Here is an 18067-nt window from a genome sequence, read left to right as displayed (position 1 = left end):
TTCTTAGATAAGATGCTGGTAGTTAATTTGGTATTTTTCAATTTTGCCAGCTCTGGCTATTTGAAAAGCCAAGTATCTGTTCTAGTAATATCAGTGAAAGCAGCAGTATTATGATTGATAGCAGTTCTTATGACTGAGACTTATTAGGTCCAGTCTAAGTGGAACAGCTCTGGAACAGCCAGAATCACCTGAATCTCAGTGGTTTCTTGCACTCAGACTGCCTTCACTAGTCTATTCATGATGACATTGTGCTGTCAGGTGATGGCCCTACTCAAATAAAGATAGCAGTCACAAAGGACATGGGAGAGTGTTGTATTTGGTGCCATGCTTTGATGACAGTAGCTTATCTCCACAGCCAGATCTCCTGGTCCTGTTCAATAAGAAATAGTCTAACCTTGCTCTGTGGGTAAAATGCCAGTCTGTAAGCTAGGTACAGGATCCGTCCCTCACAAAAAAGTTTGAGGCTGGGGTCACTGAAGTGATGCAATACACCTTACCATGATCCATTTTTGTTAACTCATTGTTACTTATTATATTGTCAGAGAACTTGCTTTAAAATTCTTTTCGCCCCTTCTGAGGCTAAGGTGCCAACATTAAGCTATACACTTGAAACACTGGCTGTCCTTCACTGGACTTGAATCTTTGTGGACAACTATCTTCTATACCCATAAACACAATTAGGTGTTTGACACAGTTGTGCCCTCATTGCCAAAATGTTACTCCAAAGAAATATCTGGATGATTGGCAAGGTCCTCTGATCTATTCCTCACTCTATCACTAAGGAGATGGTGAAAAAGCCAATCCAGGTTCATTTTGGCCAGTAACCTGGCACATCCATTTTCTGAAACATAAATGGCCCCAGGCCACCAACTATTTTCTGCCTGCCATCCCTAAGGTGACTTTAATCTTCTAGCTTTATAACCAAGCAACCTTCTAAAGTCCCAGAACACTGGTTCCCATTCTGCCTTTTATTGGATCTTCATCTACACTCTGGTGCCCCATCAACATCAGTATTGTTTGGCAGGCCTCTACTCAAGTGCCCTAAGCAATGTTCCACATGCTGAAAGCGGTCAATATTAGAATCTAAACTATGAGAACTGACTGTCCAAGTTCCTCAGCCTCTGGACACACTATCGTGCAACACAAGCTGGCTGTGCATATCCAAGGGCAGGAGCTGTTAACTGAGTCCATACTGGCCTCTGCCCCACACCAGAAATAGAAACAGATCCTTCTCTTCTTACACTTTACTCTCCTCCATGTACTCTTCAATCCAGTGACATTTGCCTCCTTGCTGATCCATGAACAAGACACTACATCCCCCAACTCCAGGCATGTTCTCTGGCTTGTCCCCTGTGCCTGGAACGCTCTTCCTCATCTCCACTTACTAATGTCTAAAATAAACTAAAATCCCACCTCCTACAAGCAGCCTTTCATGACCCCTCCTAATTCTAGTGCCTTCCCTCTATTTTCTACTTATCCTATATGTAGTTTTTTTTGTACATAGTTCTTTGCTTGTTTCCTCCATTTGATTGTAAACTCCTTGAGGGTAGGGACTGTCTTTTGCTTCCTTCTTTTTTATCCCTAGTGCTTGGAATAGACACTGGCACATAGAAGGTGCTTAATAAAAGCTTATTAACTGATTGGTCCCATGAACCATCCCATATGCATCTCTACAAGTAGCAGTAGCAAATTTACTTCATTCCAGTCTCCATTTTATAGGAGAGATAAAGGGATTCAATGCTGGCTTTTTGAGAGGTAACTTTCAAAACTGTCCTATTTGTGAGCCTTTGGGCTTCCTTCTGTTCTCTTCTGGGCATTAAAAATGCTCCAATGACCCTTTTTTATTTCTTTTGTTGTCTATTTTCTCTTTTTTTGGCTACCATACTCATATCCTCCCTTCTGTATTTCCCTTTCTCCCATGAAAAAAGAAAAAAATCCTTATAATAAATATGCATGGCTGAGGAAAACAAATTCTCTCATTGGCCATATTTTAAAATGCTAACATTTTACAGGTTTCCCAAGGATATTTCACTCCACTCAAATTTATTTTTCCTCATCAATTCAACTGAATACACATTTATTAAGCACCTACTATGTACTAGGAACTGAGAATACAAAGACAAAAGTGAAACAGTTCCTGCTCATAAATTCAATTATATGTAGATATGGTCATGTCACTCTTTTTCTAAAAACTCTTCAAAGACTCCTTATGGTCTATAAGTAAAATTGAGGCTTTAGTATTCAGTTGTCTACAATATGGTGCCATTCTCCCTATCTAGTCTTATCTCATGCTACTTACCATACCTGACAGTCTATGTTCAAGCCAAACTGGACTACTTGCTGTCCTTCATACACATTCCCATACCTCCCTACCTATGAGTCTTTGTTCCTGCTATTCTTTATGCCTGAAATCACCCTATCCTCTCCATTTATTAATAAATTAAATTTTATTTATTAAATCTCCAATAAATTAAATTAAATCCTACTTACCCTTCAAAGCAAAACTCTACTTCTGGTTCCTCAGGGAGTCTTCCCTGATCCAACCAATTAAGAACCTTGCTTGGTGTTCATATATTCTTACATTCATTATTTTGTATTATAGTTTTATATTAGTATATTATATGTATATTAATATTATAATTTATATGTACTATAATTTCTATATACTATACTTCCAATATAAAATATACTATATTATATATATATATATATATATATATATATATATATATATATATATGATATTTTAAGTAGTTTTATATTTCATATCTCCCAAATAGGCTACAAGCTCCATTTAGGATAGGAATTGTCTTATATAATTTCACCTAGTATTTAGTACAGTGTTATACATAGAATAAAAATGTTCATAGTAGTTTCTGAATCATTCAGGGCAGAAGGTTTGTCTGAATTAGCAGAGAGTCTAAGGTTCAACATTTTTTTCAACTTTTTTTTAAAAGGACATTTATTTATTTTCAAATAAAGAAAATTCCTCAGACTAAGTACTAATCAAATGTTGCTATTAAGGGATCCTACATCAGGCCCGCTTTCAAAGTAGAACAGATTAATTTGTAATCAGAAGCATCTGTTTGCATGCCAATGATATTTGTAATAAAACCTCTAAAAGCAATTTTTTTTCACTTAAGTAGGTTAAAAATGTGCCTTACTATATTGCTTATACTAGTAATGGGTTTATCAAACCATCTGCTCATAAAAAGCATAGTCAGAATTAAACTCAACCTAAGTAGGATTATTAAATTCTAAATTAGTAGAGTTTTTATGATGGGCATTTTACTATAATGAGCCACATGGTAAAAATCTGAGCTAGAATACTAAATTCCATTTCTATCCTGTCCTGCTCCTATGAAAGAAACAGCACCACCTTTTTTAGACCAAAGCATAATTATAGACAGAACCAAGCTCTCTGCTCTCTAAGTTAGGTTTGTCTTTGGTTTACATTTTCCTACTTTTGGAGGAGGTTAAATAATCTATTATTAAATAATTATTAAATAATTAAATAATTATTTATTAAATTAATAATCTATTAAATAATCTATTTGGTGTCATTTCAGCTGCAAACAGTTTTGTGGGCTATATTTCTAAAGAAAAAGGTTTTGAGTTTTAATTTATAAATGTTTAGAACAAAATTTGCTTTTGAATTTGAGGAATGCCTATGTAGACAAATACTGCAACTGAAACATACTACATATTTAATCAGTGGATTTAAAAACAAAGGAATAATTTTTAAAAATTTAAAGTTTACTTTCTGTCAGTGTGGAAGCAATTGAATTGACTAGGCTCACACAAGGGGTGACCAGTACTTTCAGAAGAAACATAACTTGCTACCAATCCTACTTCTCCATGCATTTACAGCTGTGGTATGATGGGAAAAGGACTGGATTTAGTTAGAAAGAATGACTTCAAGTCTGAGTTTTGCCACTTACTCTGTGTCACTCAATCTCTCTGATTCTCAGGTTACTTTATAAAATGGAGATAAAAATGCCTGATTCCTACCACAAAGGGTTGCCGAAAGAGTAAAACTAAGTAATGTATGTAAACCACTGTAAATGATAAAGCCCTAGATAGACATTACTATTAATAACATGTTAATTATTATTATTTTATAATGTATTATTTATATTTTATTATTAAAATTATTATACAATTGGTATATTGTATCACATGTAATTTATTATATAAATAATATAAATATATAATGAATATTTACTTATTTTTATTTGTTTAATGTTTATTATTTCATAACATTATTATAAATATTATTAAGGAGTCAATGGCTTGCATGTTCTTCCTTACATTATAAAAGCACTTTGGGCAGTGTTCAAGTGAACAGATTGTGTGTACTCCCCATAAATTCACTCATGGTAAGTTATAGGGGTTGGACTTCTATCCTGGCTTTGATGATGACATAAGATTGGAAATGCCTTCTTCTGTATATACTTTAAGTTTTTCTTTTGCAAAATAGTTTATTAATGGTCAGTCCTTACAACTGTACAGACTATTTTATATAAGAAATCTTTCTAGTGACTGTGGGTCCCTGTCACTTAAATGTTGATACTACAACAGGACTGAAAAATCTCTAGCCTGTTCTTATACAACATAAAATCATATCTCAGGAGATTATACACTGTCTTCACCCACTTCCTTTCATTCCACTCCTCTTGAATGCTGTTTTTAGGTTAGTAAGACTGTTTATTCAGGTTTTGGCTGCAATATCAAAGTGCTAAGTGTCACAGGAAGAGGGACAATGAGTACCATTCAGACATAGTACTACTCTGTTTTCAAAGTTTTTGTGGCTTCCCTTAAGAGCTGTATGGTACCTACCTGAGCTGACCTATTTATCCAACCAGTGGCAAAGTTTGGGGGGAGAGGAATTGAAAGGAAACATTTACACTGGAAAATGCAACAAACCAGAACCACTGACAAAATGACTAAAGAATCAGACTAAGGGCAAAAGTTAACAGAAGCAGCAGTCTAGGAGAAGGTACAAGATCCTGGGAAAAGATATAGGACCCCAGAAAGAGTTCTTTAATATTCACTGTATTTCCTGAAATAGAATTATACCATGGTACTTATGAAGTCACTTATTTATTCTCAGTATACCCATTTGTAAAATGGTAGTGGCGAAATACCTCCCAATTACCCCTTGTTTCTCTTACAAGGTTTTATAGGACAGTAAATTTGTGATTGTTTACTGTTCTGAATTCTCTGGAAAGAAGGCATTACTCTACATTAAGTATAAAGTTTATTATAATTTATTTATATGGTTCAAATGAATCTGCTATTAATCATTATTATTGAAAAGAGCCCACCAAATATATTATGACAGCATAATAGTACTGGGATAGACATGTCCTTGGAGATATGACAAGTACTTAGAAGCACTGTCTTTTGAATTGATGCATTATTATTTTCTATAGGAATAACAACCGCAGGACTACTTTGTCAAGACTTCAAGAACTGGTGGATATCTATCATCTTTGTGGGCAACCCTAATATCAATGAAAATCACAACTCTTAATTGACAGGTTAGTTAATACTTTGCTGTTGCCAATGAAATTCAAAACTTCATGGCAAAGCTCTCTATAGAAGTCTCTTTCATTCAGACTGGACCTTGGTAGACAGGTCTGTACTGAAAAGTCTTTCCAGCCTGGTAGGTCCTGTAGAACTTTGTGCTCTGATGACATGACTATCAAGAATCTAAGGTCACCTCCATGGCAGGTATCCCAGGACTTCAGAAGAGTTCTGGTCATAACACAACCAATATCTTCCAGTTTTCAGAGAAACTAGTTTTACATAACAAAAACTTTAGTGAATAATAAGTAAAATGAGGCTGGAAGAGATGGGAGGAACATTTTTAAAGAATCTCCCAATCCAGAATGCAGAGCAGCTTTTCTGACACATAGCTTCCAGCTTTATCCTAATCAAAGGTGTTAAATTCTGCCAAGACACACATTTCAAGCACCAGTTGACAACAATGCCAAAAAACAGCCATGCTCTGCCATGCAAAGGCAGATCAATATAAAACCTTTATCCCAGCGTTTGTGTAGGAGCTCAGTCTGAAGCCACATGAGTGGGAAGAATATCTTCAGGTAGGACCACCACCGGGATGACCACCAGGAAGACAGGTTTATCGGGAACCCACCTGGTGGTAGAGTTGAACCACAGTGAGTGTCATCTAGCCACTACACAGTAATGGTTTCACCACAGAAAACTTGAAGGATAAGCATGTCATATTTACAGGAAAGGAGATACTCATTTATCACCAGGGTTTGGGTAAATGGAGAATGAGTATTACTTTGTAAAAGATATGGTCAATATTTGAAAATAAAAAGGAATTTAGAGGGCAATATGATATACACTGAGTACGAATATGGCTACCAGCCTAAGACTGAAAGAGTTGTATGAAGTAAATTGGGATGAAAGGGTCTTGGAATTATTTGGATAAGAGGATAGGGCAGAAGGAAAGGAGCTGGTCACCATCTCTTCATTCTTCATTTGATTTCCTGCTGTTTGATTTATATTAACAGAACCGTTTCTAAAATGCAGTATGTAAACTGAGCATTTATATATTAAATTTAATTTACCATTGTTCTCAGTTATATTTCTAAATATGCTTAATCCCAATTGTGTATTGGTCTTTAATTAGCTGGCAGGAACTTTTATACATTTTAGAAAGTGAAGGAGAACAGTACCATAGAATAGTGAATGGAAAGGGAACTTGAGTTGGTGTTAAGGGAGTTATAGCCCTGCTCTAGACAATCTAGTCTAGATTGATTGATATTGGGCAATTAATCCATCACAAAACATATATTAAATTCATTTTTATGCATAAAAAAATCATATAGTGTGTCTAAACCTCAGACTCCAAACATGTAAAATGAAGGGGGCCCATTCCTATAATTGCAGTTATTATTTCCCAAGAGGATTCTATCTCTGTATCACAACTAAAAGGCACAACACAGAAATGTTCCATGACATACTATGTGAAAGAACAAGTGAAAGAGTACTATTCAAAAGCTCTTCCACCTCTAAAACCGATTCTTTAATACTATGAGTCACGAGAGCAACCACTTACTGTGATCTGGTCTTCAGAATAGAAGTTAGGAAACGGTGGGGAGTAAAAGAACTGGATTCTCAGGGTTCAACATGTTATCTTGTGATAAGGCATGAAAGTCGATTATTGACTTGGCTAATTATAATTCTATATTCTGAGAACAAAATTCATATGATTTAGACAGACGGCACTGCATAAACTTTGCTAGGAACACTAATAATGAGCTCTCTTTGAGTGTTTCTCCACCTGGAGAAACTCCTCCACCTCAGAGCTCATACCCTGTAACCTGCCCTGTTCCAACATGTATAACCTGAGGCTTCCAAGGAAGAACCTGTTGTTTTGAAATGTTGCTTGAATGACCCATTAATTAGATTTTGATGTCACTAAACATCAATTTGAACTGCTTTCCCAAGCTCTTCCAGGTAGCCATCTTGTTCTTGAACACCTTTCAGGAAAGAAAATTATAGATTCTTTTGCATTGTGACTCTCTCCTCTATTTAATATTTTTCACTGCATTCTTCAATACAAACTTAAAATTCTTGTTCATTTTTATGACTCCTCTTTTTAACTTCTTATTCCCTCAAGTAGGGATCCATGAAGCTACCCTTAGAAGAGAATGAAGGGATAGATGTCAAACAAAAGATGTTTTTTGTGTGCCTTTGAACCTCAATTTGTTGGCTCAGATCAGAACAAACATCCTTTAGCTAGTTCATATTCCACCAAGACCAACACAAAGAATGAAGTAGCAAAATCCAAATTAACAAACAAACCATACTTTTAAGCATTATTCCAAAAGCAGAGCCTATACATTCATATTTGCTCCAGAGCTTCCCAAAGCAAATTCCAGGGATCCTTAGAGGTCTTTCATGATGTACATGAGAGTCCTTATATCAAAATACATTACTGGGCTGGCAGGAAAGGCTTGGCCACCCTCAGAAGGCATTTTTCTGGTAGTCTATAGAATCTGCTTTAGTTTTACAGTTTTAAAAGAGGGAGGAGACAAGGTAACCCTTGAGACCTCCCTGTGAGGCACTGTGAGAATTTTCCTGGTCTGCTTTCAGGCTTTTTGACTTTCCTACAATCAGAGATCAAGAACTAGATTAAGAGAAATGGGAAAAGAATATTTTTGTGGGATACAAAAGAAAAGAATCTATTTAGAATACAGTAAAGATTTTTAATTCAATTCAATTCATATTTATTAAGTGTCTAATGTGTAGTAGGCACTGTGCTAGGGAATGGGGACACAAAGACAAAAATAAAGTCTCTGGCCCTCAGTGAGTTTACGTTCTAAGGGGGAAAACAATACGTATAAAGACAAATAAATACATGTTATTTTAAAAACATAATCTGGCTTTCGGACAAAGGGAAAGGGAGAACTTCAACATGAAGATGAAAGGGTTTGCAAAAGTTATCAACAAGAAAGTTTTTGAAGAAAAAATACTTGGCGTAACCTTGCCCAAAAGGTCTAAGAAAAGCTGGCAAAGCAAAAACCTTACAAAAGATCAGTAATTTTTCTGGTCTTTCTTGTCAGGCCTTTGTAAGAGGTACCCTGAATTCATTTATTAGGAATTTGTTCCATCTTAGCCTCACTGTGCTATAATTCCCAAATTTCTAGAAAAAGAATATTAAAATTTCTAGCCTCCTCAGTAGATTGTTTGAAATTATTAGATGAGAGCTTTCTGGGCTTAGAATGGTACAATATACTAGTATTGGGTTCAATGAGACAAAATTGGGGGTTCTATTGCATTCTATTCAATATTTCAGGGCTTGGGTCAACTTAGCCATGTCCACTATATTGGGGCGTTACCCCCATACAGGTGACCACTGTCTTTGCTGTTACATAAGAGCATCAAAATTATCCTGGGATACCCCCAGTAAGACTACTAATTATAAGAAGCAAAAATAAGGAATTTTGAATTTCAAAATGGCATTTAGACTCAACACTACCTAGATCTGTTTTATCAGAGTGAGACAGAAAGCTGCCTAGAGAAATGCACCCTCAGATCTAACATCTCTTGACTCATAGGGTTCTTACCATTGCTATTCAGTGTCTTCATAATAACTTCCATTTGTGCAAACTCATAATTATAGTCTGGTTCTGAGGAAGCTTCGCTGGCGGCATCCAGATCATGTTCTGGTGGACCAGTTTCTTTTTCAAAATCTTTCAGCCAATCTCGTCGTTTCCTCTTGGGTAGATTTATTCTATTTTTTTTTTTTAAAAATCAGCTTGTTAGTATCTAAAATCAGTGACAATGAAATTGCTTATGAAAATAAAACACTAACAAACACAGCGATGTTACCTAAAAAAGTGGTTGTTCCCCCATAGGATTCTATCTCCATGCCACAACTGAGTGGCACAACATACGAGTGTTCCATTCACACAGGACCTGAAAGAAAGAAAAAGGAAGCCCTTAGGAGGAATGGGGTGGGTAGTAAAAGAATGATAAGCTCAATGTCCAAAGGGATCTTTGGTGTATCTTAAACATGACTTGAAATTTGCCTGAAATTTAAATTCTGTACTATAGATGCTAGAGGTAAGGCATAACTAGAAAAGAGAAACTTACTCCACATACATTCCAGGAAATCTGTCATGACTTCTTGTATATATCTTTTGTTTGCAATAGCTGTTTGCATGCTGGCTTTCCTATTAGACCACGAGTTCCTTGAGCGCAAGGACTGTTTTTCTTCTCTCTCTCTCTCTCTGTCTCTGTCTCTCTCTCTCCCCCCTGTCTTCCTTCTTTCTTTTTTGGTATTCCTAGTGCTTAGCACACTGCCTGGCCCAAGGTAGTTGACTGACTGAATGACAATTGTAAATGGTCTGTGAATTTAGTTGTTTAAATACCCCATAGAGAAATAGTTTGTAAAGTGTACATTCCCCTCCCTCCCTGATTATTGAATTCCCCTGATTGCTAAGAAGGGCATAATTAATGCATAGAGACTTTGCATTTATTTGGAGAGAAAAGATTGAATCCCAAACCTGTCACCGGCTACCAGTGTGGCTTTGGGCAGGTCATTTAAACTCTCTAATCCTCAGTTTCGTCATCTTTAAAATCCCGGGTTGGATTACACGGTCTCAGCAACCTTCCCTCCTAAATCTATGATCCTTTAATCTCATGCTAATTGATCCCTGATAACTGTGACCTTATAACAACTCTGTTTTCCTACCACTTGAAAAGAGTTTACTGATGTTGATTAAATTTTTTTTTTGAAAAAAACTTTTTTTAAGGCAATTGGGATTAAGTGACTTGCCCAGGGTCACACAGCTAGTAAGTGTCAAGTGTTTGGTCTGAGGCAGGATTTGAACTAAGGTCCTGCTGAGTTCAGGGCCGGTGCTCTTTCATTCCACTGCGCCACCTAGCTGCCCCTGATGTTGATTAAATTTTTAAAAAAAGGGAAAATATATTTTGCTGTTTGCTCATCCTTTTATTTAATGTGAAAAAGGAAACAGTCTTGTGGTTCCTATATCCACGGTGGAAGAGAAGGAAACTGAATAACTGAGCTCTTATTTTCCATTAGGTTATTCTTCTCCACTAATCTGACCCTTATGAACTCTAAAATTCACAATTAAATCACAAACACAATATTGTATAACTAATAATAGGGTCCTACATGAAAACAAATCATTCAGTAGTAGTACTATTTCAACATATTTCAGCTACAGTGATTGTTTCGACTGATAAAATCCCAGAAACCTCTAATATTTTTGGTCTGTCACAAATACAACAAAACATAGTTTGCTATGTGTTTTTTCCACTGACATGCTCCCATATTCTTGCCAGTCAAAATGACGAATTTTGTAACTCTATCCCTATAAGTCTGGGTGCCATCTGTTTGGAATTTTCTATTATTTTATTAGTCTGCAGAACTGTGGAAAAAAGAGAAGCCAGAATGTAGTTTGCTGAATGGATGGTGACAAGTTTTACAAAAAATGTGCTTATCTTTTCCTTTATCATCAATTTCCCACATCCAATTTTTTGTTCACCTTGTTCAAAAACCTTCAGTAGTCCTCTATTGCCTTGAGGCTAAAATATAGCCTGGCATTTAAAGGTCTTCACAATCTCTCACCTGCATTTTCAGACTTATTTTATATTATTCTATAATATATATTATATTATATATAATAATAATTATATATTATATATTCACTCATTCTGGTCAAACTGGCCTATTAATCACATTCTGAATTCAATGCTCCAATGCCCATTTCCATACCTTTATACATACTGTCCTCCACATCTGGCATGTGCTGACTTCCTCCCCCTGCCTCTTAGAATCCCTAATTTCTTGTAAGTTTCAGCTTAGATGCTGAAAACTACATATAATTTCTCCTGATCCTCCCCTACTTACTAGTGATCTCTCCTTCCTTAAATTTCTGGCATCTGCTTATCTCTGTACATATTACATCCTCTCAATAGAATGTAAGCTTATAAAGGTCAGAGACTCTCTCTCTGTCTCTCTATCTCTCTGTCTCTCTCTCTTTTACTTTGTATGTTCAGCACTGGACCTTAGACACACAGAAGGTAAATAATGTTTGGTGAATTGAATTAACCCCTTTGCTTAGGATGATTTTCTTTTCCTCCTTCATCTGTTAAATTCCTACCCTTTCTTCCAAGTTCAACTCAAATACCACTTGGTGAAGTTTCCTGTTCCACCTCTCTCATTCCCATTTATTTTTGCCTGCCCCTGGTACTTCACATAGCTTTTTGTGTTGTGACTCTCCAATGCACTTATCATGTACTGTTTCATATTACTGTTGTCTTTATATTTTATCTTCCGCCTAGACCAGAAGGTCCAAGAGGGTCTTATCTAAATTTTGTATCTTTTCCAAATCCTAGCACAGTGTTTTGTGCAGAGGACACATTTAAATGTTTGTCAATGAAAGAATGAATGGCCAACATTGATAGATATCCATTTAGAGCTTTCAGTGACACATGTAAACTATAAATAGATCACAATGGCCTCCTAATGGATTTCCTTGCTTCTAATCTATCATCATTGCAACCCATGCTACATACTACTGCCAAAATGGTTTTCCTTAAACACAAATCAGACCATATCCTTCCCCTATTCAATGCACTCCAGTGGCTCTCTATTGTGTTTAGGATCAAATACAAACTTCTCTGTTTGGATTTAAAAGTCCTTCAGAACCTTACCCTGCAACTTTTCTTTCCTGCCTCCTTGGACATTATTGCCCTTACCATATTCTTCACTCCAGGAAAACTGGGCTATTTTCTATTCCTCACCTTGATACTCCATCTATCATTTCCATGACTTTGTACCTGCCATCTCCCATACTTGTAATGTACTCCCTCTTTCCATCCTCTTCACCGAATTTCTCTTCCTTCAAGATGCAACTCAAATACCACCTTCCATATAATTTTCCTTCCCTTCTCCCTTCCCCATAGCTAATGAGCTCACTCCCAAATTGTTGTTGTTGTGGTTTAGTTGTTTCAATTGTGTCCAACTCTTTGTAATCCCTTCTTGGGGTTTTTGTGGCAAAGATACCAGAGTGCTTTGCCATTTCCTTCTCTAGCTCATTTTACAGATAAGGAAACTGAGGCAAACAGGGTTAAGTAACTTGCTCAGGGTCACACAGCTAGTAAGCGTCTGAGGTTGGATTTGAACTCGGGTCCTCTTGACTCTAGGCCCAGCACTCTATCCATTGCACCATCTAACTATCCCCACTCTCAAGTTACCTTGTAGATAATTACTTTATATTTGTTCTCTTTATATATGGACTTGTTTTCTCCCCTGTTATATCTTTCTTTTTGTATAGGAAATGTTTTATTCATTGTTTTTGAATCTCAAATACCTAGAACAGTGCTTGGTACATTTTTGTTTTTCAGTCATTTCAGTTGTGTCTGATTCTCCATGATCCCATTTGGAGTTTTCTTGGCAGAGATACTACAGTGGTTTGCCATTTCCATCTCCAGCTCATTTTACAGATTTACAGATGAGGAACTGAAGCAAACAGGGTTAAGTGACTTACCCAGGATTACACAGCTACTAAGGGTCTGAGGCTGGATTTGAACTCAGGTCTTCCTAACTCCAGGTCAAAAAGTTTATCCACCTCACCACCTAGCTTGGCACATAGTAGATCTTTAATAAATAACTGCTGATTGTTAAATGATGATTAACTAACTTGGCTAATGAATGTATTTATGCATTACTTTTGTATACTTTAAAAGGAAAAGTCAATAAATGCCTTCAAATACACTATACAGAATATTTTACACTGGGAGTGAGCTCATTACTCACTAGGTAACCTATTTTTTTCTTATTTTGGTTAGACAATGGGGGTTAAGTGACTTGCCCAGGGTCACACAGCTAGTAAGTGTTATGTGTCTGAGGCCGGATTTGAACTCAGGTCCTCTTGAATCCAGGGCCGGTGCTCTATCCACTGTGCCACCTAGCTGCTCCTAGGTAACCTATTACAAATCACATATGCCAAGGTTCTAAAGAAAAATCACTAATATCCATTTATTCTACAAATAAATATTAAGCACCAACCTTGTGTTAGGTGCTACAGAGGATACAAAGACGACATTATTTCTACTCTCTTGAAATTTGGAGTCTAGTGCAAGTAATTAGAGGCACAAAAATAATTAAAATAATAGAAAGAATGTGAATAGAAAACAGAAGTAAAAGGACTTACGGAAACACAGAAAAAGGATAGACTGATGTCTGCTAAGGGGAATGGGAAAGTTTTCTGGGATGTGATGGCATTTGAGCAAGATTTGAAGGATGGGTAGGACTGATCAAATGTGGAGTGGGAAGGGAGGTTAGAAAGGCAGGAGGTAAAGGGGGCTGAAATTCAATGATGTATATAATTTCATCACTGTGGGGACTCTAACATAAAAAAAAACCCAGAAATGTTCTCCAACTTTTAATAATAAAAAACAATACGTATGTCAAGTCACACTATAATTTTCTTACCTTGCATTTTCTTTTGGAGTGAGAGAAACATCTCCATCTGGTGCGATGTCAATCTCACAGTGCTCAGGCTGAATTCCTATGCCAAAGAGTTGTATATCCTGAGAGGTATCTGCACCAACTCTGGTGTGATCCTGGTAAGAGATTATTAAAGATATTGCAAGTCAATCCTACCAATATCTTACAAATCACAAGGTATCCTAACTTTATTGAATGTATATAAAGATCAATAAATGAAGCAGATCCCAGATATCCGGTTTTGTGTGCACTAAAATAAAATACTTTATGTTGACAATACATTAAAGTTGTAAATTTATACAGGTTAAAGTTGGTCAATGCTGATTAACCAATTTAAAATTAGTGTCATATGAAGTCATAATGTATTAAATTACAACATGACAAAAATAGCTAAGGTTCCTTTATCAGCATTATATATAAAGGCATTGGAAGCATATGGTATACTACTTACTACTTAGGTATACTTAATCATAAGGTAGCTGGCCACTCCCCCTCCTCCCTCCTGGATACTGTCTTCTCCTTGGTTTTTGTGGTTTTTGTGACACTGCTCTCTCCTGGTTCTCCTATCTGTCTGGCCACTTCTCCTGTTTCATTTGCTAGATCATCATCCACATCTCTCCAACTATGGGTGGATTCTAGGGTCCTTTTCTTTTCTTTCTTGATACTCTCCTTTTATGACCTCATCAATTCCCATATATTTGACTAGCCTCACTATGCAGAGGATTTTCCAATCTATTTAACTACTCCTGATCTCTTTGCTGATTTCCAGTCCCACATCTCCAGCTGCCTCTTAGATATTTTCAAATGAATGTCTAATGAGTATCTCAAATTCCATATTTTGAAAGCCTCTTCCTAAAGTCTCCATTTGTTTCCTCATTCTCCCTCACCCAAGTCTTATTAACATTACCTATACAACACTTGTTGTATCCATCTCCTTCTATTCATTCACACAGCAAAGGTGCTAGTTCAGGTTCTCATCACTTCCCATTTGGACTATTGCAGTAGCTCCTATTTGGTCTCCCTGTTACCCATCTCTCCCCTATCTAATCCTTCTTCCACACGGCTGCCAAAGTAATATTCCCAAAGCCCCCTGATCTATAAGCTTCAGTGGCTTTCTTTTGCTTCCAGAAGAAAACACATACTCTTAAATTAGATATTTAAAGCTCATCATAATCTGGTTCTAACCTATCTTTCTAGGCTCTCTGCATTCTAGCCAAACTGGATTCCTTGCTATTCTCTGTACTAATATTCCATCTTAAGTGCTTTTACCTTTGTATAGCCTCCCCTCCCCCCCCGCCATGGCTGAAATGTACTCCCTTTTCACCTCTGCTTTTCAGAATCATTAGCTTCCTTTAAGGCTAAACTCAAGAAGCATCTCATACTTGGAGCCTATCATGACACCCTTAGTTCCTAGTGCTTTTTCCCCAGATGATTATTTTGCATTTACTGCAAACACATTCTATATTGACCTACATATGTGTTGTTTACTACCAATAGAATGTAATCTCTTTGAAGACAGGGGCTATTTGAATTTTGTCTTCTATTTCCATCACCTTGCTCAGGACCAGGGACACAGTAGATGTTTCTTTGTTGGATGATGGTGCAATTCAATTCAAATAGCATTTATTATGTACTTGATATGTGCAAAATACCCGAACTAAGTACAGAAGATACCAAAAAATGAAATGTTTCATAATCTCAGGAAACTCCCATTTTATTAGGGAGAATACAACATTTCTACAAGAAAAGTAAATACAATGATATGAAATAATTTCAAGAGGGAGAGATTGCTAATAACTAGAGGGACCAGGAAAGGTCTCATGTAGAAGGTGGCACATGAAATGTGATCTGAAGTAGGTTATGGATTCCAAGAGGCAGAGGTAAGGAAGGGGTACATTCCAGCCTGGAATGAGGCAGTGAGGAGATACCACTTCTGTAAAGTCAAGTAAGCAGGAGATGAATAGTTTTATTTGGAAAACAGCAAATACAGCTATATTTATTGGGGCAGAGAACGCATGAGGGAGGGCAACAGGAAATAAGATTGGGAAGGTAGGTGGAAACCATATTATGAAGGATTTTCAATGTCAAGCTGAGAAGTTTATATTTCAACTGAGATTTTTGAGTGCACTGACATGGCTATAGTGTTTTAGGAAAATGAATTTGGTAATTCTTAGAAAAAGAGTTGAAAGGGAAGGAATTTGGAGGCAGGATAAACTAATTAGCAGTTGAGTGTTATGACTTTCAACTCAAAGAGGACTCATCTTCAGAGACCATCACTGTTCCATCTTATTTATTTCTCAAGATAGGTGCCACAGTGGATAAAGCACTGGGTCTTGAGTCAGGAAGACCTGAGTTCAAATCCAGTCTTAGATACTTATTAGCTGTGTGACTCTTGGCAAATCACTTAATCTCAGCTTGAATTAGTTTCCTCGATTGTAAAATGGAGATATCAGGGATGTCATAAGAATCAAATGAGATATGTATAAAGTGCTTAGCACAGTGTCTGGCATATAGTAGATGCTCAATAAATGCGTATGTCCTTCCTTCCTTCAAGCTGAGAACAAAAACTATACTCTTGCCTTTTTATAATGCTACAAGTAAGTACTATTGATTCAGAGTTGTAATAATAAGCCCTCCAAAGTGTTAGCAGACTAGGCTAAGTTTAACTTTTGATCTTAGCAAACAAAATTTTCAGAAAGGGCTCATTTCTCTTTCATAGACCTCTGCGCAAAATCAGAATAACGCAGATAATATTTATGCCTACCACGAGAGAGAAGATGATGTGGGGGTAATCTCAGGGTGAAGGTATTAAGATTAAGGAGAACTGGGAAAGACTATTTGTAGAGTTTTGGACTTTAGCTGAGACTTGAAGGAAGTCAGGAAACCCAGGAGATGGTGATGAGAAAGGAGAAGGTTCTTGGCATGGGGGAGAGAGCCCAATGGTCTCATTCCACAGCAGGCTCTAGAGCGGTCCAATAAACAGTAAGGGGCTCCTCTTGCCCTGAACTACAGGGGAAACATTTGGTAACATTAGCCCCTGTGACAAGAGTAGTGACTGGATACCATTTGCAATTTCAATCATGAGCTCATGAGGCCATGAGTCAGAAGGTCATGTCTAGAAGAAGAAAAATGAGTCTCTTTTCTGAGTTTATATTAAGGTTGCCAGAAAGGAAGCAAAAAGCTATAAGATTCTAGGCTTTTTGTTTTGTTTTGTTTATGGAGCATTTATTTATAGCTTAAGATTTCATTATTTTAAACTACAGCACACCGGGATTCAAAGATATTTCATCAAAATGGAAATGATATATAAATCATTATCTTTTTTCTTATTCAGTTAATTCAATATAGTCAGGAAATAATTGTCTCAAAGATATGTTACTTAGTACTGTGCCTTGACCACAGAAGGCACTTAATAAATGAACATTTCAAGAATAAATTAATGAATGATGGGTTGTGACAATACAGTGAAGATCATCTATAGAAGGGATAACTTTAGAATTCACTGTATTATTAATTCTTTTAATTAAATTCATTTAATTAAATGAAGGCTAAACTAATGCCAAAATAGGGCAAAAGATACAGAGAGAACACATAGATGAGTCAGGAACTTAGATTTATATGTGTCCTCTTACCTTTAAATAATAGACAAGAAGTTCATTGAGAGCAGGGTCAGCATTCAGGTTCACCAAATAGCATTTGTCATCCCCCACCTTGATGCCAGAAGTCTCAAGGGAAATTCCCATACTTTCAAGCTGCCTTTGCCTCTCCTGTGGACAAAACCAGACAAAAGTGAGTAACTCATCCAGTTTGTTGCCTTAGCAACAAGACATGCAAATGAAAAGTTTAAGTCATTCTTGCTGAGTACAAAGCCATCACACAGACACATCTATTAGAAATATAAGAAGCTAAAGATTGGACAGGATCCCAGATACTCCTTCAGGCTCTAATTGATTGGTGTGGTCAGATACTTAAGCATCAATGTGACTGAAAAACGTCTGTAAAAGTGTACATCTTTAAGTGCCTGTCTACAGATAAACGGAAATT

General features: G+C 36.6%; 1 protein-coding gene across 5 annotated transcripts in view; it reads right to left on the bottom strand.

The window, feature by feature from the left end:
• Window positions 1–18067, bottom strand: part of KIF13A (kinesin family member 13A) — a 241287-nt gene that overhangs the window by 63247 nt on the left and 159973 nt on the right. For all 5 annotated transcript variants that reach the window (XM_027874865.1, XM_027875016.1, XM_027874940.1 and 2 more), the window contains 4 exons: window positions 17656–17790; window positions 14009–14139; window positions 9373–9459; window positions 9108–9274 (listed from right to left, as the gene is read on the bottom strand). In XM_027874865.1, the coding sequence (XP_027730666.1) occupies window positions 9108–9274; window positions 9373–9459; window positions 14009–14139; window positions 17656–17790 (520 nt within the window). The remainder of the gene's footprint in view (window positions 1–9107; window positions 9275–9372; window positions 9460–14008; window positions 14140–17655; window positions 17791–18067) is intronic.

This window comes from Vombatus ursinus, unplaced genomic scaffold (genome assembly GCF_900497805.2).
Source record: "Vombatus ursinus unplaced genomic scaffold, bare-nosed wombat genome assembly UNPS02000577.1, whole genome shotgun sequence".
NCBI lineage: Eukaryota > Metazoa > Chordata > Mammalia > Diprotodontia > Vombatidae > Vombatus > Vombatus ursinus.
This window is presented reverse-complemented; position numbering and strand designations above follow the sequence as displayed.